This window comes from Fusarium solani, assembly GCF_023522795.1.
Source record: "Fusarium solani strain SB1 chromosome Unknown bctg00000008, whole genome shotgun sequence".
NCBI lineage: Eukaryota > Fungi > Ascomycota > Sordariomycetes > Hypocreales > Nectriaceae > Fusarium > Fusarium solani.
In genome coordinates this window covers 1,688,857-1,715,084 of record NW_027072148.1, presented here as the reverse complement: position 1 = coordinate 1,715,084, position 26,228 = coordinate 1,688,857, and the positions used below count along the sequence as shown (strand labels likewise).

General features: G+C 53.0%; 9 protein-coding genes across 9 annotated transcripts; 4 read left to right on the top strand and 5 right to left on the bottom strand.

Moving 5' to 3' along the window:
- Positions 1-4,126: 4,126 nt before the first annotated feature.
- MRS44_012595 (uncharacterized protein) lies at positions 4,127-5,903 on the top strand (the record flags this gene model as incomplete). The annotated part of the gene is made up of 4 exons (XM_065618851.1): positions 4,127-4,409; positions 4,466-4,723; positions 4,779-5,356; positions 5,406-5,903. 4 exons carry the CDS (start codon positions 4,127-4,129, stop codon positions 5,901-5,903), a joined length of 1,617 nt encoding a protein of 538 aa, XP_065474923.1.
- Positions 5,904-6,845: 942 nt separating this feature from the next.
- On the top strand, positions 6,846-7,920 carry MRS44_012594 (uncharacterized protein; the record flags this gene model as incomplete). Its single annotated transcript, XM_046269428.2, has 5 exons — positions 6,846-6,962; positions 7,038-7,078; positions 7,139-7,461; positions 7,537-7,625; positions 7,825-7,920. 5 exons carry the CDS (start codon positions 6,846-6,848, stop codon positions 7,918-7,920), a joined length of 666 nt encoding a protein of 221 aa, XP_046132956.2.
- Positions 7,921-8,944: 1,024 nt separating this feature from the next.
- Positions 8,945-9,297, bottom strand: MRS44_012593 (uncharacterized protein; the record flags this gene model as incomplete). The annotated part of the gene is made up of 2 exons (XM_065618850.1): positions 8,945-9,055; positions 9,130-9,297. The coding sequence occupies 2 exons, from the start codon at positions 9,295-9,297 to the stop codon at positions 8,945-8,947; spliced, it is 279 nt and encodes a 92-aa protein (XP_065474922.1).
- Positions 9,298-12,470: 3,173 nt separating this feature from the next.
- On the bottom strand, positions 12,471-13,849 carry MRS44_012592 (uncharacterized protein; the record flags this gene model as incomplete). Its single annotated transcript, XM_065618849.1, has 2 exons — positions 12,471-12,931; positions 12,970-13,849. 2 exons carry the CDS (start codon positions 13,847-13,849, stop codon positions 12,471-12,473), a joined length of 1,341 nt encoding a protein of 446 aa, XP_065474921.1.
- A 3,777-nt stretch (positions 13,850-17,626) lies between these two features.
- On the top strand, positions 17,627-18,037 carry MRS44_012591 (uncharacterized protein; the record flags this gene model as incomplete). Its single annotated transcript, XM_065618848.1, has 1 exon — positions 17,627-18,037. One exon carries the CDS (start codon positions 17,627-17,629, stop codon positions 18,035-18,037), a length of 411 nt encoding a protein of 136 aa, XP_065474920.1.
- Positions 18,038-20,041: 2,004 nt separating this feature from the next.
- On the bottom strand, positions 20,042-22,628 carry MRS44_012590 (uncharacterized protein; the record flags this gene model as incomplete). The annotated part of the gene is made up of 5 exons (XM_065618847.1): positions 20,042-20,194; positions 20,263-21,840; positions 21,887-21,918; positions 21,968-22,172; positions 22,221-22,628. The coding sequence occupies 5 exons, from the start codon at positions 22,626-22,628 to the stop codon at positions 20,042-20,044; spliced, it is 2,376 nt and encodes a 791-aa protein (XP_065474919.1).
- Positions 22,629-23,017: 389 nt separating this feature from the next.
- On the bottom strand, positions 23,018-23,611 carry MRS44_012589 (uncharacterized protein; the record flags this gene model as incomplete). The annotated part of the gene is made up of 1 exon (XM_046276103.2): positions 23,018-23,611. One exon carries the CDS (start codon positions 23,609-23,611, stop codon positions 23,018-23,020), a length of 594 nt encoding a protein of 197 aa, XP_046132960.2.
- A 406-nt stretch (positions 23,612-24,017) lies between these two features.
- MRS44_012588 (uncharacterized protein) lies at positions 24,018-25,186 on the top strand (the record flags this gene model as incomplete). The annotated part of the gene is made up of 3 exons (XM_046284045.2): positions 24,018-24,121; positions 24,175-24,395; positions 24,447-25,186. 3 exons carry the CDS (start codon positions 24,018-24,020, stop codon positions 25,184-25,186), a joined length of 1,065 nt encoding a protein of 354 aa, XP_046132961.1.
- Positions 25,187-25,399: 213 nt separating this feature from the next.
- On the bottom strand, positions 25,400-25,783 carry MRS44_012587 (uncharacterized protein; the record flags this gene model as incomplete). Its single annotated transcript, XM_046276104.2, has 2 exons — positions 25,400-25,559; positions 25,614-25,783. 2 exons carry the CDS (start codon positions 25,781-25,783, stop codon positions 25,400-25,402), a joined length of 330 nt encoding a protein of 109 aa, XP_046132962.1.
- Positions 25,784-26,228: the final 445 nt, after the last annotated feature.

The window sequence follows — 26,228 nt, the reverse complement described above, 5'->3', positions numbered from 1 at the left end:
CTAGAACATATCATGTCCTTTCCCACCCAACTGTGCGCTTCTTTCTACGCACCATAGACTAGAGTGATATGACAAGGTTGAGAGCAACATCATCAGTTCTTCTCTTACCCCCCTGAAAACGACGCCGTCAGGTTTTTCTTCACTCATCCGCTCGATTGGACGTTGCGACTTCACAAGCAAGGCACTCTACCGCTTGTTGCCGGGGTCTGGCACATACATATTCCTCCGTACCTCGACGCATTGCGACAGCCCAACTATGACGAATCGGGAATATCACGACCACCACCCCCGGGCCTCGTTTCATCCGTCACGTCGTAGCGTCAAACGTCGTCAAGGCGAGGCGGCGTTTGCCGTCGCTTATTGGTGGTCCGCCACGCGGCACCGGCGACAAACGGCGCCCGTCATTCGGTTAGACGACTTTGACACCCTGTGGTGATAATCTCTGACCACGCCAGGACCCTCTCTCACCGCGCATGCTCCTCGTCAACACCATGCCCTCCATGCTTAACTCGCATCCATCGGAAGTTCCACTCATTCTGGACTCTGGGGCCCATGCACATGAATGTTACATTCCACCGTTTGATGTCTCATTTTCCCGCCCACTTGACGGTCAGCAAATCGTCATCCTCTCCTCTCGCCTTATATCTGGAGCCATGATGCTCAGCGAAGCCCTCCTTCGACCGCTAGCTCGACTGAATCCCTCCATACCATTGACAGGAGGCCACGACCATGTGATCTATCAACGGCGCGACCACGGTGCCTTCGTTGCGACTTCCAAGGCGTTTTTCCAGGGATGTGAGAAATCCACGCAGGTGTGTTGAATGGGGGGCTGGCGCCACGCGTGACTCGAGGTCTTCACTCCAATAGACGAGCAGAACTCATAAAGCCGTCTCCATGCTCCTTACCGCCGTACTTTGTTTGCTTCGTTTTAGGTATCGCTAGTCGTTCAGGTCTGCTTTAGCGACGGTATGGCGCAAAGAGCTGCATGGCTGGTGCTTATGGGATTCTCGGTTGGCGATGGCGGCGGGGTTGGTCTTCCATCCCGTCCGCACCTGTCATTGTTTGCCAGGAGAGGTTATTGCCATGAGAAATGGGTTTGGAGTGGCCTTGTGGGTGCGAAAGACTCCCGTTGTTTGCTTCCTCCGTAGTTCTTGGTTATACTGCGCAGTCGTCTGTGGAGCCCCGGCGACCGAGGTTGCGTGGTTGTTTGATTGTTTTGAGGCGGTCTCTCCTGTCAGGACGGCCAAAAGTGGATGGACATGAGGGCAAAGACCTCTACTAAAGACTTGCCCAGCATAACAAGTCAACTTATCTGCTGTTGAACAATTCCATGTAATAATTCCACGTTTCACTGGCAAACACATCATTTGCTGCGACCAACATAACGGGTCATTTTGTAACATGGGATGCGGAAGGATTCCATGATGATCCAATCCCCGCTGTTGCGAATAACTGCATCCTGAGTGCCACCATACTCAAACGCATCATCAAAAAAAACGTCGAAAGCACGCGCAAAGTGTAAATTCATCACCATGAAGTAAAGTTCGCATCTACTACCCGTAGATCCATGTCAAATTCGGAGCGAACCAACCGTCGGAGGTATTCACGGGTGGTCTGCGGGACCTCCCAGACTGTCGGAACCGTTGGCCCAACTGGCGACCGTCCCAGCAGGATGGTAACGAGAGTACCAACAGCCCCCAACTGCTGCACGCCATTCGGCATTTGACTCCTGGTTTTGCTTCTGAGTAATTGAATGCACTGTTTCTGTTTGTGGTTCCTTGCGTCTCTGCCATGTCTCATACGCATAGTATCCAGTTTCGCTGACTCTGTGGAAGCGCAACTCCACGATGACCCCTTTTGGGGATCAGAGCAGCTACCTATTAGGGGGCATGTAATTTCTGGCGTGTTTCAGAGTTCGCCTGTGCACAATCCTCATCTTTGCGGAATATCTGCTCGTTCGTAATGTTTAGCAGGTGCGACACATTAAATGTTTGTAATGATTAACTGGTATCCATCGCATGCTTAATCTGAAAGTATTAACACTTCTGTGGCAACTCGCTAAGTTATTGGCGATTTCGCTCATCAATACTCTCAGCAACTACTGATCCAGTAGCCCCCGGAAAAGAATCACTTCATTTCCATCGCTTCCTTTTTATTATTCTCACGATCAACATCAACCAAGGTTTAAATATCACTGGAGATGATGTTGGAGACAATGAGGGGGGAGGTGATCGGAACCAACTCCTCCTGAAAATCTAGCTACCCTAGAGTTGAGCAACTGGCAGCCGGTGACCCCACCTACCATTTTGCGGCCGCGAGGGATTGGGCGGGCCAGAAATCATCATCACCAGCATCTCAAAGTTACAGGCAAACCCTTTGAGTCCCCATACAAAGAACGAGGCCCAAATCAGTCATTTAAAGCTGACTGCAGCTCAGACAGGGTTCAAGGCAGCTTCCAAAAACCCATGAAAAGCCGACGACTTACCCAAAGGACGAAAAGGAGACAACTATATACACAAACAGGTAAGATCTCCGAGACGCTGGTAGAAAGATTCGCTCCGGTGACAATACGGCAGAGGACAATCTCCCGGGACTTGCTCCCAGATGACCCGACCCAAACGATCTCTTGCTCCAAGCGATGGGCAAGTCATGAACACTTGGGCCAACTGGACGGGGATGCCCCACATACAGGCCATGTGAGTTTTCGGACTGGGATGAGGCTGGGAAGCTTAAAGAACCGAGGGAGAAAAAGTGCTGCCATCTAGGATATGATCATCTGTGAAACAATAGATCTGAGGGGAAGCCAGGGACTCTATTATACTTTTGGTCAGTCGACAACGACATGCCAAGGCAAGCCATGAGCCCATTACGACCAAGAGCGAAAAGCAAGATCGCTTCTGCAGAAAACACCAACATCGTCTTGTTGCTAAATAAAGAAACCCACGGAGCCGAGAGTCTAGAGCATGCAGCTCTTGTCACTATCACATTCCTCAGGACGATTCCATTGGGCGGGCGGCTTCCGCAGAAGGTTATTATGGGTCTTTGCGCGTCTGCGGCAATCTGGGCGCTTGTGAGGCTCGCTTGGAAGAACCGGCAGCGTCCGCGAAACGGACTAAGTTAGTCGAAGCGGGGAAACATGCGCCGTTTAGAGGATCACGAGTTTGATGATCAAGAAGGGAATCAATTGATGGTAAAAGTAAGTTACACAAGCGTCTTTTCAGACAAAGAGACGCAAAAGAAGGGATACTGAAAAATTTTCTAATATTTCTTAGATCTTGAATCATGACGTTGCATATCTGTTCCCCGCAATCCAGGATAAATGACATTCAAGACCAGCATTAAACAGGCTTCAACACTCGAGGCAGGCAATTATCGTAGGCGAGTGGAGGGGCAAACGAAACATCCATGGAAAAAAAGCATGGCCGCGCAAAGGGCCGGCGTTTGCAGGACCTGTCCTGTCGCTCTGATTTGCCTGTGGCGCCACCGCCATCCCTGCTGCCCATGAGTCTTTAACCGCTGAGGACGGTCGTCCAAGGGCGCTGATTGGGCGGCAAGGAGGACTCTGTCCGAGACATTGGACGCCATTGGGCGACGCCACCCTTGAAGCTTCTATTCTCGGCCGACTCACTTGTACACTTTATTTCCCTCCCCTTGCCATGACCTGTCCTATGATATGGCCGTTCGAGATCCAGTCCACCGCGCAGGCGAGAGCTGGATGGCTAAATGTGGCAAGCCCATCTCTGATCCTGGGCAATCTGCCCGCCTTTCCCAGCCGCCCATGCGCAACACTTTGGTGTAAACCATGTCTCTCTCTGTCTTGATAAATCAATCATCAAGCCCACACGACCCGACTCGAGGCCATTTATTCCACTTCATTCTGCATAGACCTTGCTGGCTTTCGAGGCAACTTTTCTCCTTGATCGTTTCACCTTTTTCACATCGCAGGTCGATTCTTTCCTCTTATTGTCGGACGTGTGGTTTCTTGGTGTTGAGAGGTTGCCGTCGCTCGGCCTGCCATGCTTGGAGTCGCCTCGTGATCAGCCTTCACCCGCCCTCTACTAAGCCTCAGCCTCCCCCGAAACCCGCCAAGCCTCTCCCGTGGACGAATACTGTCCAACCTTTCAACATGCGGGGATTCCTCTCTGGGCTGAGCACTGCCGCTCTTCTCTTCTCCTCTACCCACGCCCTTCAGTTCACACCCGACTCTGAGTGTGCGGCTCTCTGCTCTGTCGGATCCAACTCTACCTCATCAGACTCGAGCCTCTCAAAAACAAACTCTTCTGATATCGTGTGCAAGGACGACGAGTTTTCTTCATCAGGGAAGGGCATCTTGTTCAAGAACTGCCTCAATTGTCTTCAGAAGAGCGATGCTACTTGGGAGAAGGAGAGTGATGTGTTCTGGTTCTTGTGTAAGTCGAGACGGAAGGATATCTTTGGTCGAGAACTTACTAACACTGTCATCAAGACAACATTCGCTATGCCTTTGACGTCTGCCTCTACTCTTACCCCGATGCGGTAGCGTCTGGCACCATCAACTCCCCCTGCAACATCGACGGTGCATGCGCACCTCTTGAGGATGCCCTGGAGACGTCTCTGTTGAAGGCCAACAAGGACAACCAGTTCGACTACTGCAAGGCCGAGAACTCCATCATTGAGAGCTCCAGCTACAAGGACTGCATCAGCTGTCTCAAGTCAACCTCCAGCCAGAAGTATCTCGCCAACTGTGAGTTGTCAACCTTAACCACTAGCCCACCACTTCGCAACTAACACACTCCCAGTTCTGATTGCCTTGAAGGCTGGATGCAAGCAACGGCCCGACCAAGGAGACCTGATTGGTCTCAGTGGAACTATCTTTACAGCATCAACTGTCAACATTACTGACCCCAACACCGACGAGTCGCTCCCTGGTGATGGAGGAGCCCCTGTTGGTGCCATGACCACCGGCACCATCGTCGGTATCGCAGTGGGATGCGGTCTTGCCCTGGCCGGTTTCCTCTGCATCATGTTCATCTACTGTCGCCGATCTCGACGCCAAGCAGAAGCTATCAAGATTGAGACCCCTGAGCCCGACCGTCAGATGCATGACCACCCCGGCTACGGTATCGGTATCCAGAAGTCTTCATACTTTGTTCATGGCCACAAGCGACACCCAACAGGCCATAGCCACCATAGCCACCATAGCTTCGGTCACGGCCACACAAACTCTCTCGGTCTGACCAACGCCCAGTACTACGATTCCGTCGACCAAGAGAGGCGAGGAGCCGGAGCCAATGTCAACTACCACTACGCACCGCACTCCAAGAGCAACGGACCCAACGCCGCCCTTCCCACACATCCCGCCTACATGCCTCGAGTTGTTAGCCGTACCCCCCGATGGCCACCTCCCTCCTCCTCCTCCTCGCCAGGGCGCGAAGCCCAACGTCCCCGACTCGTACGCCCTCCAGACCTACCTCAACGCGGCCGAGGATTCCAACGTCGACCCCAAGCGCGTCGCAGAAGCTGCCGCGAGCAGCCTACCGAGCTCTCGCGTCGGGAGCCGCAACCCTTCTCCCGCTCCACTGTCGCCCGACTTCCAGCCAGCACAGCCAGTCCCCGCTCCCGAGGCACCCAAGTCCAAGACCTTCTCGTCCCTGTCCAAGCTCGTGATCCCAAAGAAGAACAGCCCGCCTCCCCAAGTCCAGGTGGTGGGACCTACACCGACCTCTCCTCTGGAAGAGCTGAAGCGCGTGATGAGGATATCCAAGCCCATCACTTCGCTAGACCCGAGATTCCAGGATCGGCCACTGGGGGGAGGCCAAGTACTGGCAACTGAGGCGCCGGCCAGTTTCGGTACCGAGCCCGCGCAGAGGCCAGGAGGGAACTCATCTCCTCTGCCTACCGGCAACAGCCACATCTATGGTTGATATTGAATACAGTATGATGGGATATATAACACATGAATGATGGATACATTACTGGGTCGGCTTGTTTTCAGCATGGAGTTAATTGGTTGGGTCATTGCAACGTCAGGACTTTGGATCACGCATAACGTAGACATTCTCTGGGGATATTGGCTAGAAAATTCGATACCATTCAACTTGTATATACTTAATTAAACACATTACTATTTAAACTACGGTTTCGATAAAGTTGCCAATGATGTAGCATTAAGCCTTTCGGTCCATGTGGCCTGGGTATTAAGACTCGATCATTGTTGGGGAGATTTTTTACTGAGATGTTCTGATACCCATTCCAGAGGATATGGAGTGTGAATGTCACCCTCGACTTAAGTATATTGATGCATGTACCCTTGAGGTCAGTTTGTGGACAGAGGTTATTATACCTGAACATGGAGCATCGACTGTCAACGTTGCAACCCGTGTGAGAAATACCCTTGAAAGCATCATCCATAGTTACCCAGCTACCCATACAATCAATATCATTTTCATATAAGCATACTGACTTGAATCTTTCTCATTTAATACTAATCAGGCTGCACTCACCAGCTCCTCTCTCGACCTCTCGTGTTGTGCAACAATAATCTCAAGAGAGAAGAATGACAGAACAACTTGCCATTATCGTACTTCAGCCTGAAATGCTGGGTATAGGCTACACTCGTGTATGAGATATCTGCATGAGGTAATTCATGGTCTTGTTACCCACCCTGACACTGGCCACTAGCCGTCAACCACCGGTGATAGAAACGAAGCGACTTCAAGAAAATTTCTTCTCAAGCGGGCTCTGAGGGTTTAAAATCTTCCTTGACCGAGTTCTATCTGTCTTTCTTTCTCCCCGCAGTCTACACTTTCGCTTTGTCGGATCCCATAAATCACAACCATCATTGATCACGACCGTTGACAGCAATGATGGCCGCGCCTAGAGCGACAAAGCGCAAGCTAACGGGCCTGACGGTCGAAGAAGAGGAACAGCCCATCACCGGAAATGGCGTTGCTGATGTCGTCACTTATAATGACTTGCATGTGGTATGGATGCGATTATCAGCGCCTGCACCTTGGATCTCCCGCTGATAGAATCACTAACTGGAATCTCGCGTCCAGAGCCTCGAGAAGAAGCTGCTCGACCAAGCCAAGAAAACTAGGTATGTATTTTCATAGGTCGCTTTTTTCCGCTGGCAGGCCCCAACCATGGGTACTCATAGAAACATCCTCGAAGTCCTCGAGCAACGCGACCAAGCCAGTCGTCGATCTTCCACCGGTAGCAGTCGCACCTCTTCTGTTGGGAGCAGTCGCTCCTCGACCGATCAATCCGCCGACGGATCTGAGGAGGATCAGCGCGCCCATGCTTTTGACGAGATTATGGACAATCTTCGGGAGCTCGATCGCTTCTTCGACCGCTTCCTTGTGAGAACTGACGGTAGATCTTTGGTCCAACGCTCGGATGAGCGCATCCAGGCTGCATCCGCTGCCTTCGTCGTGGCCGCTACATACCAATTGCGTAGCTTTCTAGGCGAAACAAAGGCTCGTAAGTACACCGTCAATCGTGAACTGTTTATTAATCTTGAGATCATCTTGGCTAATGCTTGATTTAAATCCATAGAGGCAATCATCACCCACCCCCACAACCTCGACAAAGAAGAGATCATCGACGTCTACATCGGCCTCAGCCACCGACACCGAGCCAGAGGGGTCCGTGGGGATCATGTTGTGCATCGTTAATAAGAACTAGCAAGCTGACTAGAGAAGCTGCGAGTGGACGATGGTGTTCCGGATAAGATCAAGGTTATGGTTAATGAAATGTTGTCAATGAGATATCATCAATGATATTCGCCAGACGGCTGTATTCGTAACTCTCGTGATTGTTTTTCGTTATCTGTCGGTGGTCAAGGTGTCGACTGAACCCGTCGACGTCTACCTCCCCAAGAAATTGTGCGGACGATGTATTGTCACTGGCTTGCGAATCGCCATGGATTCAGGCGGCTGAAACGTATAGACGGAGCTATACTTCGCAAAGACGGAGAAGTACAGATCTGTCATAGCTGCCTCAAACGACACCCAGCTCACTAAACTCCGAGCTTGCGACCTTTGGAACAGCTTCATAAAGAAATCTATGGCCGTCTCGCTTCCACTTAGGGTTTATGACATCTGCAAAGGCTCTTGGGCTTTAGCCACAGGCGAGCTGGTAGCCACTTTGAAAGCAGAAGGCTGAGAAGGATGTGTCTCTTCCCTTTGTCTTCGTCTTTCCGCCCATCAGCACTCAAAATGGGGCGAGGTTCCCGGCCTCCGTCTGCTCGATATCCCAATCTTGCTCTTTCGTCTCCACACCGAGGCGGTTGTCCCAGCCTCTGCTGACTTTGATGGGATGGGCCATTCTCTAGGCTGCTCTCACGCCGTTCTGTCGACAGCTTCCAGGTTGATGATGGCCGGTGCTGGCGTAACCCCGTCTCGCATGGCTACTCCCGTTCCATCACTGTCTGTCCGTCTCATCAAGAATATATAGTTCGTCAGGAAAGACTTAATCCTGTGGAGGAAGAGCTCGGTGTCAAAGTCAACCCTGTGGTACGGGAAACCGCAATGTTGCACTTTGGCACGGAGTTGCGGCATGTATCCTATATATGGCTAGCAGCCTTGCAGAGAACACAGTAGGGCTTTCTGCATTCTGATATATAGTGATGTAGTGGTCCCTTTGATGACATCTGTAACACACACTATCAGGGCACCCTGGCTTCTCATGGTCTGATGATTATATACGCCGTAGATCCGAACAAGTTCGTTCGTACAATCTGCAGCTCTGTGGCCGATGTTCTTGCAGTTCTTGAATATGATTGCGCCATTGTCCGGTGGCTGTTGCCTATCGCCTGTTGTCCGTCCGTCGTCCGTTTTATATGAAGACTCGGAGCCATCGAACGAAGTAGGGGGTTGTCTACATCTATGACACTCCAGGTCTTTAGGAGTCTCGTATCGAGAAGCGTTGATCGATAAGCGCACTGCCTGTTCGGCCAGATCTTCTAGGGCGCTGGGTCAAGTATCTCTAGAGCTCCAAGGAGCTCTGAGTGATACTCTGCTTCCATCCCACGGACACCCGTCAACCAGATGGGAATTTGGGCCACGGTGTTTCCCTGCCGGTGATAGCCTAGCACGTATATATTGAAGGGGCATGACGAAAAGTCCCCAGGGGAGACAAATGGCAAACCGCTTGCCCGGCTGTCGCTTTGGCGTCTTTGGGGTGATGGAGCATGGGATCGAGGCAGAATCTGCGCGTGAACTCTGGGACGCTCTCGACAGGGAGAGATGAAGCGGTGCAGATGCCCAAGAAAACCTTGCCCTGGGTCGACATGCTCGGTGCTCTCGGCGACGCCATGGCTGGGGATTGCTGATGACACATGGCTGTTAACACCACTATCGCCATTGCCTAGTGGGTTGTCGGAGATATATATGACCTCGCGGCTGCTATACGGGACGTCTAGGGCAGAGGTGTGATATATAAAGCCCTGGTTGCCGTCTCAGCAATGGCGGCAGCAATGAGGCCTGGCTCTTTGGGAGTACAATGGGCGCAGAGGCCTGGTAGCATGAACGTGTGCGACTGGGCGGCATCATGGCCAAGCTGAGCGCGAATCGAGCCAGGGAGGCGAGGTTGTCCTGCACGTAGCAACTGTCAAAATAAATGCCAAGACCCTTTACACGGGTTGAGCCATGGATCTCATGGTGTCGGCGCGAGGTGTGCGTCCTGATAGCGGTGCCATTCGCAATGAAGTATCTATAGACGGGGGTCCCATGTTCTCATAACAAATGGTGCAGGAGAGTGGAGCGTTCGAAGTATCGGGGGTCGAACGCAGAATCTGGTCCCGAAGATCGGGCCAGTCCGTGGGAGATGACATCTCGAGAGGAAAGAATGTATGTGTTATGGCATTCTTGTTATATAGTATAGATCCTTGGATCTAGTTAATGTGTTAAGAGACGCGTGGTTCTTCAAGATCTAGTGCGAGGGACGAAGGGTATTTATACCTTGAGATCCCCAGGCCTGACACACTCACTCACGTTTGCTTTGTAGCAAACAGCGCAACAAGCGCAACGGCAATTGCATAGGTATGCGGGTAGAAACATGAGAGTTTTTACAATCTGTAGAACAAGAGTTGGTGTCTGTTGCGACAAGCCAGTTGGAAGATTTGCGTGAGGATATGTTGTATCTCCAGCCTGCAGGGCCGGTCCCATCCATCCTGTCGATACATATCCTTGGCAATGGGGGGACTTGAGGTTCCAAAGACGATTGTGTGTGTTTGAGAAGTTACCATGTTGTTTCCACAGTGGAAGTGATTAACATATTTGAATGTCAAACCCAAGTGTAGGATGGATAACGGTGTTGGGTAGCAGGTTTGGGAACATGCACGCGGGTCAAGAGACAAAAAGGCACCGGAAGATCAAGAGCTTGCATGACTCATCTGAAGTATAATACATGAATTTATATAAAATATAGTAAAACAAAGATTACTTCAGAGTTCTTTTGTTTATTCTTATTGGGCTGCCTTGATTATCTTTCGAGGAGGATAAGCTAGGTGCGATGTGATTCTTGTCTCCATACTACACCATGCTCCACATAGCAAGCGATTCGGAGCCCGACATCATACAACACCACAACAGCGTAATTGGTTTAGTGGTAAAATTCTCCGTTGCCATTCGAGTAACGTCGGGGAGCCCTGGGTTCGATTCCCAGATTACGCATTCCTTTTTGCCCTTTTGGCACCATCTCCTTGCTTTTTTCCTTGTCTCCGTGACTGGACATACAGTCATTACCTTTTTGCCTCGGTTATGCGTTGTCAAGTCGATATCAAACTGTTGCTTTGGTTGTGTTGACTTGTCACTCGGTGTGTGGGGTATGGAGGGCACCTGCCGTGTTGGTTCTCGAACAACATCCAACTTGTATCAAGAAGAGCGTAACCTTGTAATTGGGCTCATCCAACTCGTCCATGAGGCCTGCTTTGTAGTTAATCCGGCAAATCGTTTCCGTTTTGAAGCTGGAGTGCGCCCGCTGCCCTGATCAAGTTGGACACCCTCATGATGGGTGTCTGGACAGCCACGACGCATGAGTATGCCTGCCCAGAGAGGACCATTTACTCCTGTTGTGTTACCCATCTGCTCCTTCTGTAACCCAACATTGTCTCACCGGTCTCAGGTCAGTCAGCAATTACTCCTCGCACATCCGGAAAGTTGGCTTTTCTTTGGTTGGCCTCCATATAAAAGTGCAGGGTAGAAGTGAACTGCTCCAACACCGTGCCAACATCACCACAAGATGAGAAAAGTCTCCGTCGGAGGTTCCCTCAAGGTAGCAAGAGATTTGTCAAGGCAGAGCCGGCTGTTGGATGACCGAGTAGGTAATGAGAAACCCTCCAACTCGATAAGGGCTGCAAACTCCAGCTTCTCCGGCAGACAGGGGACGGCAGCCTTCAACTGTTGGAAATAGAAAAGCATAATTCTTAAGCCATCAACACCACCAACAACATGAACCGCTTGATGAGCTGTACAGGGCGGCCTCTAGGAGTCGTGCCAAGATAATCGTCTGCTTCTTCATTGCTCAACTCTGTCCGGGCAGGGGGGCCAGGGGGCGCCACAGAGATAACGACCAGACCACCTTTTTCTATTTTCCCTCAGCATTTCGTAAATCCCCCCAGATAAGGGATCATCATGTCCTCCCCAGAAATCCCCCCACGCGGCGTTCGCTTCGGCAAACGGCCCCACGCGGCGCCAGCGGGAGGGAGGCTGGACGATATGGAGGGCATGCGGGGAGGTGATCAATTGAGTTGACATGACGCCTATATAATCATGTTACACTTCGCCTGTCAAAAAAGACAAAATCCAGACTTGTTCGGTGTGTCCTGTCCGGTGAGGAGGGCAGATAAGGTGAGATAAGTCCATGCTGTCAAGGCATTGGATGGAGTTGAAGTGTTGCTCCGAATTGGTTAGCTGGAAGCCAGAGGAGCAAAGTATATGAGCCATGTGTGCCAACCTCTTCCTCCGTGTTTGTTGTCTGCGCTATCCTTCTCTCTTCTTTCATCACAAGCCCTGTCCTGTCCTGTCCTGCATCAAACCTGCTCTGCATGTCCAATCCTTGACGGCACATCAGTGTGGTGATACAGTCGTGAGTACATTGAACCCTCATAACACATGCTGGAGACGAAACATCAGGCACAGAGGCAACCGGGGAATACGAAGAGAGGGACAGACGCTGATTCGTTTTTTTTTCCGAAGTCATCCGTTGACTCGAGACACCAGCCAAGTCATGATAAAAAGTCGTATAGGTTCCCAGATCAACCACCTGAATGACGCCTCTCCAGAAAACACACAGTTTGCTCTGGACCCCTTAATCAAATGACACAACTCCCGCCGAAATGCAATGCCGCCAGTCCGCTCCGCCTCCTGTCCCTGAAACGGGCTTCTAGTCGAGGCTGGAGATCACCGTTTTTTCCCTTTTGTCTTTCGCGCTTTTCTGTTTCTTTTTGTCGCCAAGGTTGAGACCTTGATTCATGGTCAGCATGTCCGCTATGCCAACCACTCCTCCTCGTCCCGCTTACGCCCTCGGCCGCCTCGCATAACTAGGCCATCGTCATTATCGTCGTCACTGTCGTCGTCGCCGTTGTGGATTCTTAATTGTTCAACCGAGGTCGCTGCGACTTGCACATCCTCGTCATCGCTTCCGTCGTCATCTAGCATCCATGTCAAGCCATTGGCCTCCTCTTCCAGTGGGAACATCTCCCGTGCATATTCCTCCATTCCTCGAGGGCCTTCCCAGAGCTCCAGAGCTTCGCTTGGGCAGCTGATCTCCACCTTGGGGTCTCCAAAGTAGGGGGGCTGCTTGCGGGCATCCTTGCGATTTGGATCAAAGAGCTGCTCCAATCCGACAAGCTGTTCCCGGTAGCCCTCGGGGATTCGGACCTTGATCTCGATGGGGCCTCGGACATAGCGCACAGGACGACCAACACCCCGCGAGAAGAGGCGGCACACTTCCCGGGAGTGAGATATTCGTATGCAAGTGCTATACGCTCTCCATGCCACTTGGCAGGTCCGTCCTTGAAGATCTGAAGGACAGCCGGGCCGACGTCGTGTTCAGCGTCTAGCCAAGGCAGCTTGGCGTCTTCATGGAACGGCGCCTGCCACCTGAACGACCCATCTCTCTGCAGTTCCATGCAGAACAAAGGGTATTGGAGTGATGTAAAGTTGTTGTTGTAGATGCCGGTGTACACAAAGGTTGAGGGAAGCCTCAGCTTTCGAACGTATTGCTCGACCTCGTGCTTGGCGGCCCAGAGAGGTAGTGATGGCCACTCAGGGTTGTAGGCGGCATGGTCGGGCATCGACGAGTATACATAGTGCTGGATCCCTGCGCGCTTAGCGGCATCGGCGAGCGCTTTTCCGATCTGGATCTCGTCGCCGTAAAAGGTGGTGTTAATGAAGGCGAGCTGGGCGCCACGGAACAGGTTCGCGATCAATTCGTAGTTGACACCGACACCGGCCAGAGGACCATGCTTGGTAACGTCGCGGTTCGCCTCGGAAGGGCTGTGTCTCGTGTAGAGTTCGCCGACAAAGACAGTGACGTTGGGGTTGCCAGAGACCTCAGCGGCGACGACGCCCTCGAGATTCCTCAGCTGTGCGCGCACATGGTAGCCAACGGCGGTGGCTACGCGAATTAACGACGCAGCCTGCCGACCGCTGGCATTGATGACGGCAATAGTCTTGTCGGGATTCGACATTAGCCTCTTGACGGGGCGGAAGGTTAGGGAATTGTTTCGAGAATTTGCGAGTGGGGAGGATTCCGAGTATGATGATCGCGAGTGCTTGTGCTGCTTGCAGAGGACGGTGGTCTGGTCGCCGGGTATTCGGATGGGGATGCTGGCGGTCATAGACCCGTTTAGTTGAGCGGGCATGCTAAAGCAAGGCTTCGCTCAGGGTCCAAGAAGAAGAAAGAGGAGGAGGGATTGCAGAGTCGCAGTTCGGAACTCTCTCAGGGCTGGTGCCACCGGGCACGGAGCGGAGTTGGCAGCAGGACTTTATTAGTCGGGCGAGTGCGAAGCCGGGGGGATGGAGCCAAGCCGGTGCAGGATGTCGGGGTGGGATTCGGAAGGCCGGTGGGGGAGACGAAGCAAACACGGCCAGGAGAGTTCATACGACCAAGAGACAGGCACAGATGGCAACAAGCTGTACGTAAAATGAACGTATGGTGGTGGATCAGAGTGCGCCGAGGGCGACAAGACAGGCCAATGCAGGTGCAGATGCGGAATCAGCAGTGGACAGGATGCCGCAGTAGTCGCAGAGGTCGGTTGTAGAGTCGAGTCTGCTGACGAAGAGCAAAGAAAGCAGACAAGATCGTGGGGAGCACGGGAGAAAAATAAAGAGGGGAGGGGGAGGGAGAGAACAAGCAGAGAAGACGGGAGGGCGACGACTCGACAACCCCAGTAAAGAAAACGAGGTCACGATGCTCCGTCGCGGCGTTGCGCCAGGCTTGCGCTCAGCGTGTGCGCCCAGGCGTCCACTGCGCGCCCTAGTTCGTGGGTGGGTTTCGAAGGGGCCAACAGAGGGCGAAGGGGAACCCTGGCAAGACGTGCAGTTGTGGGTGAAGGTGGATTTGGGGAACGTCTAGGAGGGCGTCTAGGAGGGGAGTCTTGAAAGACTTGGTCTTGAAAGGTCCTAGTAGGAGCGGAGTCGTGGTCCCTCGACGGTTAAGATCAGGGTCCCGTGTGCAGCAAGAGAAGAGTCGAGACGAAGCGGCAGATGAACTGAGGAAACCAGCGGGTCAAGGTCAGGTCGAGTCAGGTCGAGGTCGAGGAAAGCAAGGGGGATCCGTTGCACCGGTGAGGTCGATCTTGCTGCAGGCAGCTAGGTATTTGAGGAGCAGGATAATAGATTGGGCTCTGTGTAAGTATGAGATACACGGGCAGGCAGGCAAGCAGGTATCGAGTGAGTCGGTGTGTGTAGGGAGCAGCCAGCGCAGGACAGGTGGGTGGTGCCGGTTTATGGCGTGCGGTTGATGGTGCGAGGCGTACGAGGGACTAACAAGTGGTGTATGGATATCAGCGGCCCTCGAACGAGCATGCCAGCACGAACAAGGTGGGTATAAGCTGTAGCGCAAGCGCGAGCGCACGAGGGTCGATGGATGTCGTGGGCACGTCTTTTTCCTGTCTCGTCTCGTCCCGTCCAAGGTGTCTTGGTTGTCCAGTCCAGTCTTGGCCTGTCCAGGTAGGGCGTGTGAAAGGGCTCAGATCTGGGGCCGGGGGCCAAAAGCGTGATGGCGTCGATGAGGCCCGAAAGGTTGTGAGTGTGAGCCAGAGCAGGGGAAGAATGGCAACGTGCTGCAAGTAGCTCCCGAAAAAGAATGACCCAGCAGACGAAACAACCTTGATGATGAGGGGTCCGACTTGCGGCGCTGAAGAGGCGGTACCACGTACTTAGCCACCTAAAGAACAATTCACCTTATGCCGGTGGGTGCTCCGATAGGACAAGGCGGCTCGTTATCAATCAAAAAGCAGAATGCCTTTCCTTTTTCCTTATCCAGGCGGGGTGCAATTGGTCTCGACGGCTGTGACACTTGGGGGCTGACGACCTACAGTACCTGACCTGGCACGGGCATCAGAGTTTTTCTAATAAGAGGGGAATGGAAAAGAGTAGAAAGAATGGAGACCCGGGGAAGAAGCTTGTGGAACTGGGGGGCCTCTTCCATGGATGTAGTCTACACCTTCGGTACTGTAGAGTCTGGAGGCGGGTTTGCAGGCCATGCCTTGGAAGGGAATTGGAGGGTGAGGGGAAAGATAACAACTGGATCGTTGGTCGCAATGGGAAAGTGACCACACTCGGCGAACAAAGTGGCCGACCGACTGATAAGGAACGAGCCAGGAGACGACGCCATGTTTAAATGAAGCTCCTAGTACGAGGTACCCTGCCACAGGGTCGGTACCTCAACCGACCGGCGGTTTACACAGCATCTCCCGCCAAGCCAGAAGTACCATCTCGTGACGGGGGTACTTTGGGAGCTGCCCTTTTGTCGACTCGGTCTGCCAGTCACCTGCCTCCCTGACCGGGTCTCCTCCGGCACCTTATCAGTACCTCTTACATGTACATACCCTCTCGGCATAGACGGCTTGGGATTTGCGCGTTAGCCGACACAAACGAGAGAAATCTCTTCAAGAGGAAATAAAAAGAGTCGAGGTCGAGCAGGAGAGATAATGACGGTCGATTGTGCCTTTTCGACCCCAGTTGACGCCTACAGCCGCCCCCGCGCCAGACCTGCATTCCCTTCCCTGGTCCCCATGGATGGATGTCCACTTGCAACTGTACGTAGGTACAGTACAAAAGAGATGGATGCCTGTGCTGTGCCTGTGCTGTGGCTGCCAACCTTTTTGTGTGTCAAGTTACCTTACCCTCGCATCTGGCGTGCGAGAGGCTGGTTTTCGCCGCTCGAAGGTGCGTTACGTTAACTGACGACCAATCTGAAAACTCGAGCCAATGCCAGCTCTTGTCTAATAGGAGATGAAAATTCCAGCACAGACCGACTGACCAAGGAACCGGCCCGGGTCCTGGTCCTACTGGGAAAGAAAAAAAGCTTCTGGAGCCGACCTTGGTGGATATAAGCGATCGGCCAAGTTGGCTTAGACCAATCGGGGCAAAAGGCCACTGCTCGTGGTTGAGCCTCTTTGCTGGTCATTATTGAGCAATTGACCACGGGTTGGGCTCGCTGGATGCCACTAGACAACTGCCTTGTGGTTCTGGTGACCAAAAATTATTCGCCGGCGTCATGCAGAATCAAAGACTCCATTCTCGGGGGTAAGTGCTCCAACCCATGATTTCCCACTCTTGTCCACTCTTGCCCTTTGACTTGAAGTTGCCAAAATGGTAAAAACTCCAAAAGACCCTCCCTGAAGATGGAGCCAACCTAGGAAGAAAAGTCCGGGGATGGCCAATCAGGCGACCGCGGTAGCTCGGGCTTGTCTCTGAATCGCCGATCCAGATTCCTGGGCTTATCGCCTAGCCATGTCTTACTGCACTTTTTTGTCTCTGTAAGTCGGTCAACAGATGTCTCAGGGCGCTGTTGACAAGGATGAATCTTCTTTAGCATGATGTCAATATTAACGCCGCCTTGCAGGAGAACTGCGTGGTGTAAAACTCCGTGGACAGCCGAAGAATTAAGCAAACAACTCCGCCTCCGTCCTCGCCGCGAGTAACCACAAGACTCTTTCAGGTGGTCGTCATCATTCACGAAAAGAAGGACGCGACAAGACAGTGCAAATGCCACCCATGTCATGGCACGAGCAGCAAGCGATGGGGATGCCCCAGGCCCAGATTGCGGAATCGGCCATATGCGACGCCCTCATTCGTCGGTAGACGCCCATCCCGTTCTTATTACATAGCTTTTACTTGATTCCTTTTACTCGTCCCGCCTCCTGGGACAAATTTGTTTCTCTTTTGGCCCCCTGCCCATCTCAGGTCATCACGAGACCATCCACGGGTTCCCCGTTGATGAGTTAATGGTTCCATCGTCCCGTTGTTTACTAAAGCAACCCCTCCACTAGCGGCAGAGCTTGGTGAAATGACCAGTGGTCCTCGCTCTTGCCTAGCACAGGCACAGGATTCCCCCACGATTGGCACATATTGCGCGATGCCACCTCCGCAAGCCATCCATGCCATGCCGTCAATGTCGGAGAGAGGATCCGATGTCTCATGTACCTCTCGCGGTGCCTTGCCTGACTTGCAGCCGACGGGAAGATGTGCACCAGCAATTGGTCGGTTGGAGGGAAGACAAGCTGAAGCTCGGTCAGGAAGGGAGCAGGCACGATGCAGATGCAGAGCTCTTGCTCAACAGCTGCACTCCGACAGCCCGAACTGCACTGCGACAAGGCAGGTGCGGCGCATATCACGAGGAGGAGGAGGACGAGAAGCAAGACGAGATTGGAGACCGTGACTCCGATTCGCCTCTGCAGTGGACTCTTCTGTCTCTCTTCTACCTGTCACCTCATATCCAATCTCCGGTGCATCACAAAGCATCTACTACTGCACCGTCAAGTGACAACTTGGCGGTCTCTGAACCTCACCTCGCTTTGCCTCGCCTCGCCTCGCCTCGATAGTCGGCGCATTCAAGGGAAGGTTATTTCAGAGCCACTAACTCTACTAGGATCACTTACCCGAAAACAATGCCATCTACTTACCGTTTACGAATATCGTCCGCCTGGTCACCACACGCACGCTTTGTCAAACTCTTCCCCAGAGGGACCTAGCAGAAACGCCTTCTGCCAGGCACGCACGCTCCCGCTGGTTTGGCCGCCGGCCGTCCGGGTACATTCCCAGCTAGGTAGCTTTGGATTGCTGCCAGCTGGTGGTAATTGAGCCCGCGAGCCCAAGCCCACGAGCCCACGGGGCCTTGTCCACGATGGCTGTGGAGGCCGTCGAAAAATGCCGAAAGTAGCGTTGGGATTATGTAAAAGTTTCGAGCTGACCGCACGACTCTCCAGTCAAAAATTTTTACCACGATTCAATTTCTCATCGACTTACCTACACGTCCAACTTGACGGAGCCTATTTGCTCGACCAACTGATAGCGGCGTCGTGGGATGGCGATGGAGCCATGGTCACCAGACGTGAAAACCAAACGATGCTTGCTGTCTCCAAGCCCAGACCGTGATGGACGAGTTGTTCCCACTAACTAGGAGGCTGTCGCTGTCTTGCCTCGGGGCGCTAATCTCATCCTGAGCAGATGCTGCTGTCAGATATCTCTGTCAGGCGAAGGCAAGGGCAGCGGAGTGCCACAGGACACCCCTCTACGGATACCTCGCGCAGTTTTGCTATGGCGCATGTACGGAGTACTGCGTACATCATCAATTTCCCGTCATCATGACCCGTTCGCCCATTGTCGTCTAGCCGAGGTCCCAGATTGAATCACCTGGGCTTCGGGCCTTTACCGGCCTCGCTGGTTGCAGCAACGTGTGATGAAGTTGCTGAGGCGCTACAACAAGAGAATGTAGTTATGGAGACATAGCCGGAAAGTCACTGTGGCTGTTCTCGTGTGGACTGTGGACAGTGAGATCAGACCTGGCTCTGCCCTGTCGCGGGGCGCATGTCCACCGAGATCCAGTCTAGGCGCCTGGCCCAGCACTTGTTACCGCGCTACAGGGCGGCCCTAGAACAAGCCCGTTGTTCTGGAAGATCTCAACTGGCGCTATCCAAAGCTCAATCAAATGGAGCTCCTCTCAGGAGAACAACAGGAGGCCCGGCTCTCATCTCTGCCCGGTCACATGTTCTTGTTCAAAGCGCAAGGATCTCACGTCTCACACTCGGATGGGTTTCCGTTCTCAAACTCTGCTTCTCTCACAAGATTTGAGCGTCACCTCCAGCTCAGCGGAAGCCCTCCCGATACCCCATTTTATTTGAGCGTCTCCGCGGAGCATCCGGCGCACTGATAATTTGGGCCCAGTCAGACTCGGCTCTACGTCATGAACCCCTGTCGGTGATGGAATGCTCCGACGTCGCAAATCATTGGACGGGACGTCTCCTTCAAGTCAATTCTTATCAGCGGCAGTGTCTCAACCTGCACTCTACACTCAAGCAACCTTCCTCACTGCGCAAAGATTGTATCTTGTTGAGCCGCTACTGGCTTCTCGGGGTTTCAGATGAGACAAAAACAGACATGAATACTGAGACAAGTTGGTCAGCAAGTTGTTATCAGCTCCAAATCAACAACTCCCTTATCAGGCAGTTCTCATTGTATGACTGTTCCGGCCTACTCCGTATATGCTGATATCTACATCCATACCCCTTGATCCCCAATAGCAATCTCATGATGCTTTGCGGGGTTTCAGCCCGCTCATTTCCCCGGACTCGGGTTCCCCAGATAGCGGACCTAGCCAGGGCGTCTCCCTGTGGCCGGTGGTCAAGATACTGACTGGTCCGAGAGCCACACCACCCTTTTCATCATCTGGCCCGAAGCGATAGCTCGACCTGGATCCGGGGGCTGCCCCTCTTGTGAGGGAGGTGTCGAGGGCGGAGATAGCTGCCGATGCGCCAGTCCTGAAAGAGAAGCTGCCTCAACTCCATCGAGTGTTTATTTTTACACCTCAACTGTGCCTTATGACGACCTCAACCGCTCCCAGCAGAAGGGTCGGGCATCCACGATCCTGGTCCCATCATATCTATCTGCTCCAAAGGGGGTGGTCGTTCCATCCACGTCTGGCCGGTGTCCTCATTCCGCCCCGCATCATGGCTGTGAGCAAGTGAAATATCGAGATAACGCTGTCACGGTCATTAGTCTCATGTCTTCCCCAACTTCGTGATGAGCATGCCACAGCTCCGCAACTTACCCAGTCCATGTTATTGGCCGCCGTCTCCATCCATGAGGGGTCAAAGTCGAGCCCCTCGGTCCCCATGCCTGGGAAGTTCATGCCAGCTCCCGCATCGGCCGTCAGGCCAAGAGATAACGGTGTTTGCCCCGACGTGGATCCTGTTGAAGAGCCTAATGCGGCGTCAGTCAGTCTGCCCCGTGTCTGCTCTCCGCAAGTTTCTCTACCTAGCCCCAGTGATGACAACAAGCCCGCATCATCCCCAATCGACCCCAGAGTGCTGGGGTCCACCGATGGTGCGCCGAGTGAGGATGATTCATGCCCGATACTGAAGGTTGGCGGCGCTGGGCCGGGAACGCTTGCCGGGCCTTGGACGGGGGCTCCAAGTTTAGCCAGCATAGTAGCCAGCGTATCAGCTGTCTTCTTGACCTCTGTCACGTCTTGCGCGACTTCTGACCAAATAAAGTGAGACCGCTTAATCATGCCCAGGAGCTCCTCCTTGGTCGGCGTTGTCTTTGACTGTGACATCCAGTCATATTCACCACCAAACTCGGAGTAAGCATCGTTCTTGATAACGAGGTACAGACACATGGCAGCCAACAGAAAGTCATGCACCGCCAAGGACGATACGAACCATCCATTCTGGCTGAGGACGTGACCCGGCTTACAGGCCTCCCGGATGGTGTTTTGATACTCGAGCAGTGATATTGCGCCCTCGAGACATTGCCTGCGCGAGTAGTCATGCTCGCGTCGAGGGATTGCCTCGGCAAGATATCGTCTGTGCAGGACACAGCGGCACTTGTTGAACAGAGCAGCCAGGCCGAACCTATGGATGAGAAGCATAGGTGGATCACCAACACACTCGTCGAGCGGGCGTACCATCATGAAGGATGGGACGTTACGCCATGTCTCCTGCAGCAAGTTATCAAGCTTGAGGACTTCGGCGTAACTTGGCGGCGACAGGGCATGGGCTTGACGGGCAATCTGCCCAAAGACTCGGAGGATCTTTGTCTTGTGGATCGGGTAGGTCATTGTGGTGTAGTCGGTGGGCGGTCGACTCAGGGGTAACTCGATGGTATCTTCGTCAAAATCGTCATCTTGCAGGTTCCGAGGTACTGTTGTGTCGGTCTCGATGCCTTGCAACAGGCTTGGAAGGCCCATGTGAAACGAGACCAGAAGCTCGACCTGGATAGCCATATTCCACATGCGGCGGCGCATCTCACCCTCGAAGGGGGTGATATTAGCCAGCTTGCTTGGGTCCCTATGGAGGCCCATCTTGAGCATAAGACGAACACACACCCCTGAGAGGACGTAGCAGTTCATCTGAGCCGCCCGGTTAAACAGGAAGTGCGACTCGACATAGAGGAGAAAGGCCGGCAAAGTTGCCGGAGTAGGCTGCGTGTATTTTCCCCAGACCAAGGCCCATCCGGCACAAGCCTTGTAGTGACGGATCCTGTCCAGAGGCGGAAGAGGAGAGTCGCCTTCTACCTCGCTCGAGTTCATAAAGTTGTTGAAGAAGACGCCGAGGCTGAGCATCATGAAGAGCTGGGCGATCCAGTGCAGCGAGGCCTGGTTGGGGTCTTGCCAGAATTTGGTGTACTGTGGTTGTCAGAGACGATATATTCATCCTTCTTTCAGAACTTACAGCTCTCGTAAACGTCGGTCGATGAACGATATCTATCGGATGTAAGCTTTCTCATTCAGATGCGTGATTGGTGATAGCTACGTTGAGAAGGGCTCATCGAGGCGAAATAACGCGTGATGAGTCGGTCTGCTACATTTCGTTCTGGAAGACGACTCAGCAGTTCTTCACGATTCTTCGGACCAGCTCTCGTATTCAGGATCACTTCAGTTGCGTCGATCTCATCGGCCAGGATTTGATCGTCCTCTAGATCTTCCGGTTGATCAAAGTAACTCTTGAGATCTTCAATCTACAGCTTTGTCAGCATGGAGTCTCAACCATCAGCTCATGAACTTACATCCTCCAACATGGCCATACAATGGGTCGCTCCCACATACGTTGTCGCTTTCTCTCCTCTCACGACATGCCCCTGCACCTCGGGCCCAGTCACCGGAGCGCCGTTAGCTTCCCCCGCAGGTTTCGGCCCCGCGCCGCCCTCGGCGTCCATCATCTCGCGAACCATGCCCTCGAGGCGCTTCAACCGTGCCGACATGCCCTTTGCGGGGCGCTTCTTCTCAGGCCGTGGCGCATACGCACACTGCGCAGCGCGGCCCTTCTTTTCGCATTGGCTGCATGGCTGCTCGCGGTCGCACTTGAGCTTGGAGGCGCGGCATGGTGCGCACGAAAGGAGGACGCGGGTGCGCTTCTGACGGGCTTCCGAGGTTGATGAGTGATCGTTGTCGTTGGGGCTAGAGTCCAGCTCCATGGTAGTTAGGGGATGTTCCTGTGAACGTGGATGACCTCTGCGTGTGTGTAAAATGCCAGTGAGGCGATTTTATACCGATCCAACCCGGTTCTGTGCTGCTGGGATGATTAAGGCTGTGAGGCGAGGTGAGATATAAGTGTGGTTTTAGTCGACATCACCTAACGTTACTACCCTGGATCCTTGCGACGCGTAAGGCTGATGGGCGCCTCAATGATGATTACGACCACTCACTCACTCAATGCCAAGGACAATCACTTGAAGAGACTCATTTTGAAAACATTATTTTTTATCTAAACCTCCAGTGCAACTAATCTCAAGTCGTAAAACAGAAAAAATACACCATGCAATGCATCATAAGTTGTAACGCACATGTTCCCATCTGCCCCGCCCTATGAGTCTGGTGCGCCTGGCAGCCTCTCTATCACGTACTTGGCCCGCGCAACGCTCATGATGGGCACACCGGGGATCTTCCTTAGCCGCTGCTTCAGCGCCTTATCGTTTGTTCCCACAATGTATATCCTGTTCTTCTGCACCCGGTCCACCAGACAGTCATCGGCATACGTGCCCTTGTGATCGCACTCCAGCCTCGTCCACCGCTCGTCCCTCGCAACCCGCAGCGCCAGACGGAACTTTTGGCCAAGACCCTCGAGTTCGCTCATGACGCACGAGGTGATGATGGGGTTACACTTTGCGTAGAGGCAGTCCATCATAGAATCAAGCAGCGAGAGCTTGCGCTGGACCGTGTGGTTGATAAAGTTTGTGTCGACGAGGACGTTGTATGGCGGGACGAGGGCCGTGTTGTGCTGGAAGAACATGTTGCTGGGCATCTGGGGCGCCTCGCGGATGAGCTCGCCGTTGATGGTCTTCTTGGCCTTTGCGGCAGCGACCAATTCGGCCTTGGCCTTGTTTTCCTTTAACCTGTCATCGCGACGGCCGATGACTCGCTTCACCTGTTGCGCTTGAGAGTTAGAGATTGTGAACATTTTGGTGCTTATCGATAAGGACTGCCCACCTGCGCAAACTTGCGAGTCTTTTTCGCAACACCCATGGCTGTTGATAGTCGAAAGAATTGAGAGAGATGAGTCGCTGATACTCAAATAGTTCCGCGCTGGTTTTTATTCGTCGTCAATCGTCCGTTCAAGGTCGCTGGTTGGGGGTATCTCTGGCCGTCTTTCGCTGCTTGACCTCCAAAAAAAGTTGATGCTGGCGGAAATTTTGCCATAGCGACGATAAAGGCGGTGGCCGGAGTGGGGCATTGCATTCGGTGCCTTGGCACGGACCACCTGCTGTCCCTTAACCACGACGCGTCTCTTTTCTCCCAGTCGCGTAAAGTGATTGGCATCACTTCAAGCTTCAGCTGAACCACATCAACGACTTCGACACATCAAGATGCCGACCCAAAAACCCGAAGAACGTGGCGAGTCGTCCAATTCTGCCTCCAAGGCAGCTCTCACAGCTTCCACTAATGGAAACTCATCTTATGAGCTACCATGGTATGTTACTCAAGTTCCTATGCTGGTGCTGATCGCTCACTGATGGTTGCCAGGGTGGAAAAGTACCGACCAATCTTTCTCGACGATGTTGTCGGCAACACAGAAACGATCGAGCGACTAAAGATCATCGCAAAGGAAGGAAACATGCCCCATGTGATTATCTCGGGTATGCCAGGTATCGGAAAGACGACTAGTGTGCTGTGTCTGGCTCGACAGCTGTTGGGTGAATCGTACAAGGAGGCCGTGCTGGAGCTCAACGCCAGTGACGAACGAGGTCCGACTTTTTATACCCGTGCGTTAATGGGAAGTAGCTGACATGGCTCAGGTATTGACGTCGTCCGAAACCGAATCAAGGGGTTCGCTCAGAAGAAGGTCACTCTACCGGCTGGCCGCCACAAGCTGGTCATCCTCGACGAAGCTGACAGCATGACCTCGGGCGCCCAACAAGCACTCCGACGAACCATGGAGATTTATTCCAACACGACTCGATTCGCCTTTGCCTGTAACCAGTCGAACAAGATCATCGAGCCCCTACAATCACGATGCGCGATCCTGCGATACGCCAAGTTGACGGATGCTCAGGTCGTGAAGCGGCTGATGCAAATTATCGAGGCGGAAAAGGTCGAATACAGCGATGATGGTCTGGCAGCATTGGTTTTCAGCGCCGAAGGAGATATGCGACAAGCTATCAACAACCTACAGTCTACATATGCCGGTTTTGGGTTCGTCTCTGGAGACAACGTCTTCAAGGTCGTTGACTCGCCTCATCCGATCAAAGTCCAAGCTATGCTCAAGGCATGCTACGAAGGCAACGTGGATTCTGCGCTGGACACCCTCCGAGAGCTCTGGGACCTAGGTTACTCGAGTCACGACATCATTAGCACCATGTTCCGAGTAACCAAGACGATACCCACACTGAGCGAGCATTCGAAGCTGGAGTTTATCAAGGAGATTGGCTTCACGCACATGAAGGTCCTGGAGGGTGTACAGACGCTACTCCAACTCAGCGGATGTGTTGTTCGACTATGCAAGATCAACATGGACCCCAAGCGGTTCCGGCCATAGCCAGAAGATAATTAAGATGGAACTAGACAGGAGACCTATGGAAGCGGTCGCATCTTTGGCGTTGGAGTTGAGGGGATCTGCCTGAGCAAATGAAAAAGAGTAAAGACTTGATTTACACGGACGACTCAATGGTCATCCTCTTTCGTGATATATGTACACCGTTATACCCAGAGCAGTTTCAGTCAGGCTTTTTTTTTGTGAGGCGGGATGCGTTCACTTCTCGTCTCCCTTGATGAATTCCTCCTCATACCTCTCCCACTTGGCCCTTTCTCGCATCAATCTCCTCTGCATCCTCACCTGATGCTCATATTGCCTGAGACGCCCATCTGCCTCGATCATGCTTCCCACCACCATGCCGCACATTTGTAGATACCTTGCAAGTGGTCAGTGCTGGCGAGGAGGGTAAGTATTTGAGAATTTGCCTTACACCTTGAATTGAATCGTCATGGACCGATACAACGGTGACCAGACGTAGCCAGCAGCGCCCAGGACGGCAGCACCAGCTCCCCACTTGGCTGCGCCCATGACAGCTCCTTTGGCAGCCTCCCACGCGGCGTCGTTGGCCTCTTCGCTCTGCATGGCATCGTGAGCACGCATCCTGGCGAATTGATGTCGGATTGCGTCAATGAAATCCTTCTTTTGATATCTCGAGAGTCAAGAGCTCAGCCCAATCAATGGGAAGGTAATAAAAAGAATTGAGAAGAAATAATTTGACGTCAGACCATATGGATGTGAACTTGCTCACACGAGCTGGCGTTGGACCCAGAAGTCCGAGCAGTTCCGCATCCATGACACCCTCTGTCTGTGGCGCATTGAACACTAGCCCTCACCAGCCTCAGGGCTCCGGAGCTCGGTCAAGGTTGGCGCCGAGGCACTCGGCAAAACATCGGCCCTCGACTCCCGCCCCGCTACGGAGCTTTTGCTCATTTAATGCAATTTCTTCACGAGTCTGCAGCCTTCTTCCTTCCAAACTCTTCCTTGGTCATCAAACAAGCCAACAGAGAAGATGACACGCAAGCAACAACGATGATACCTTTGTTGC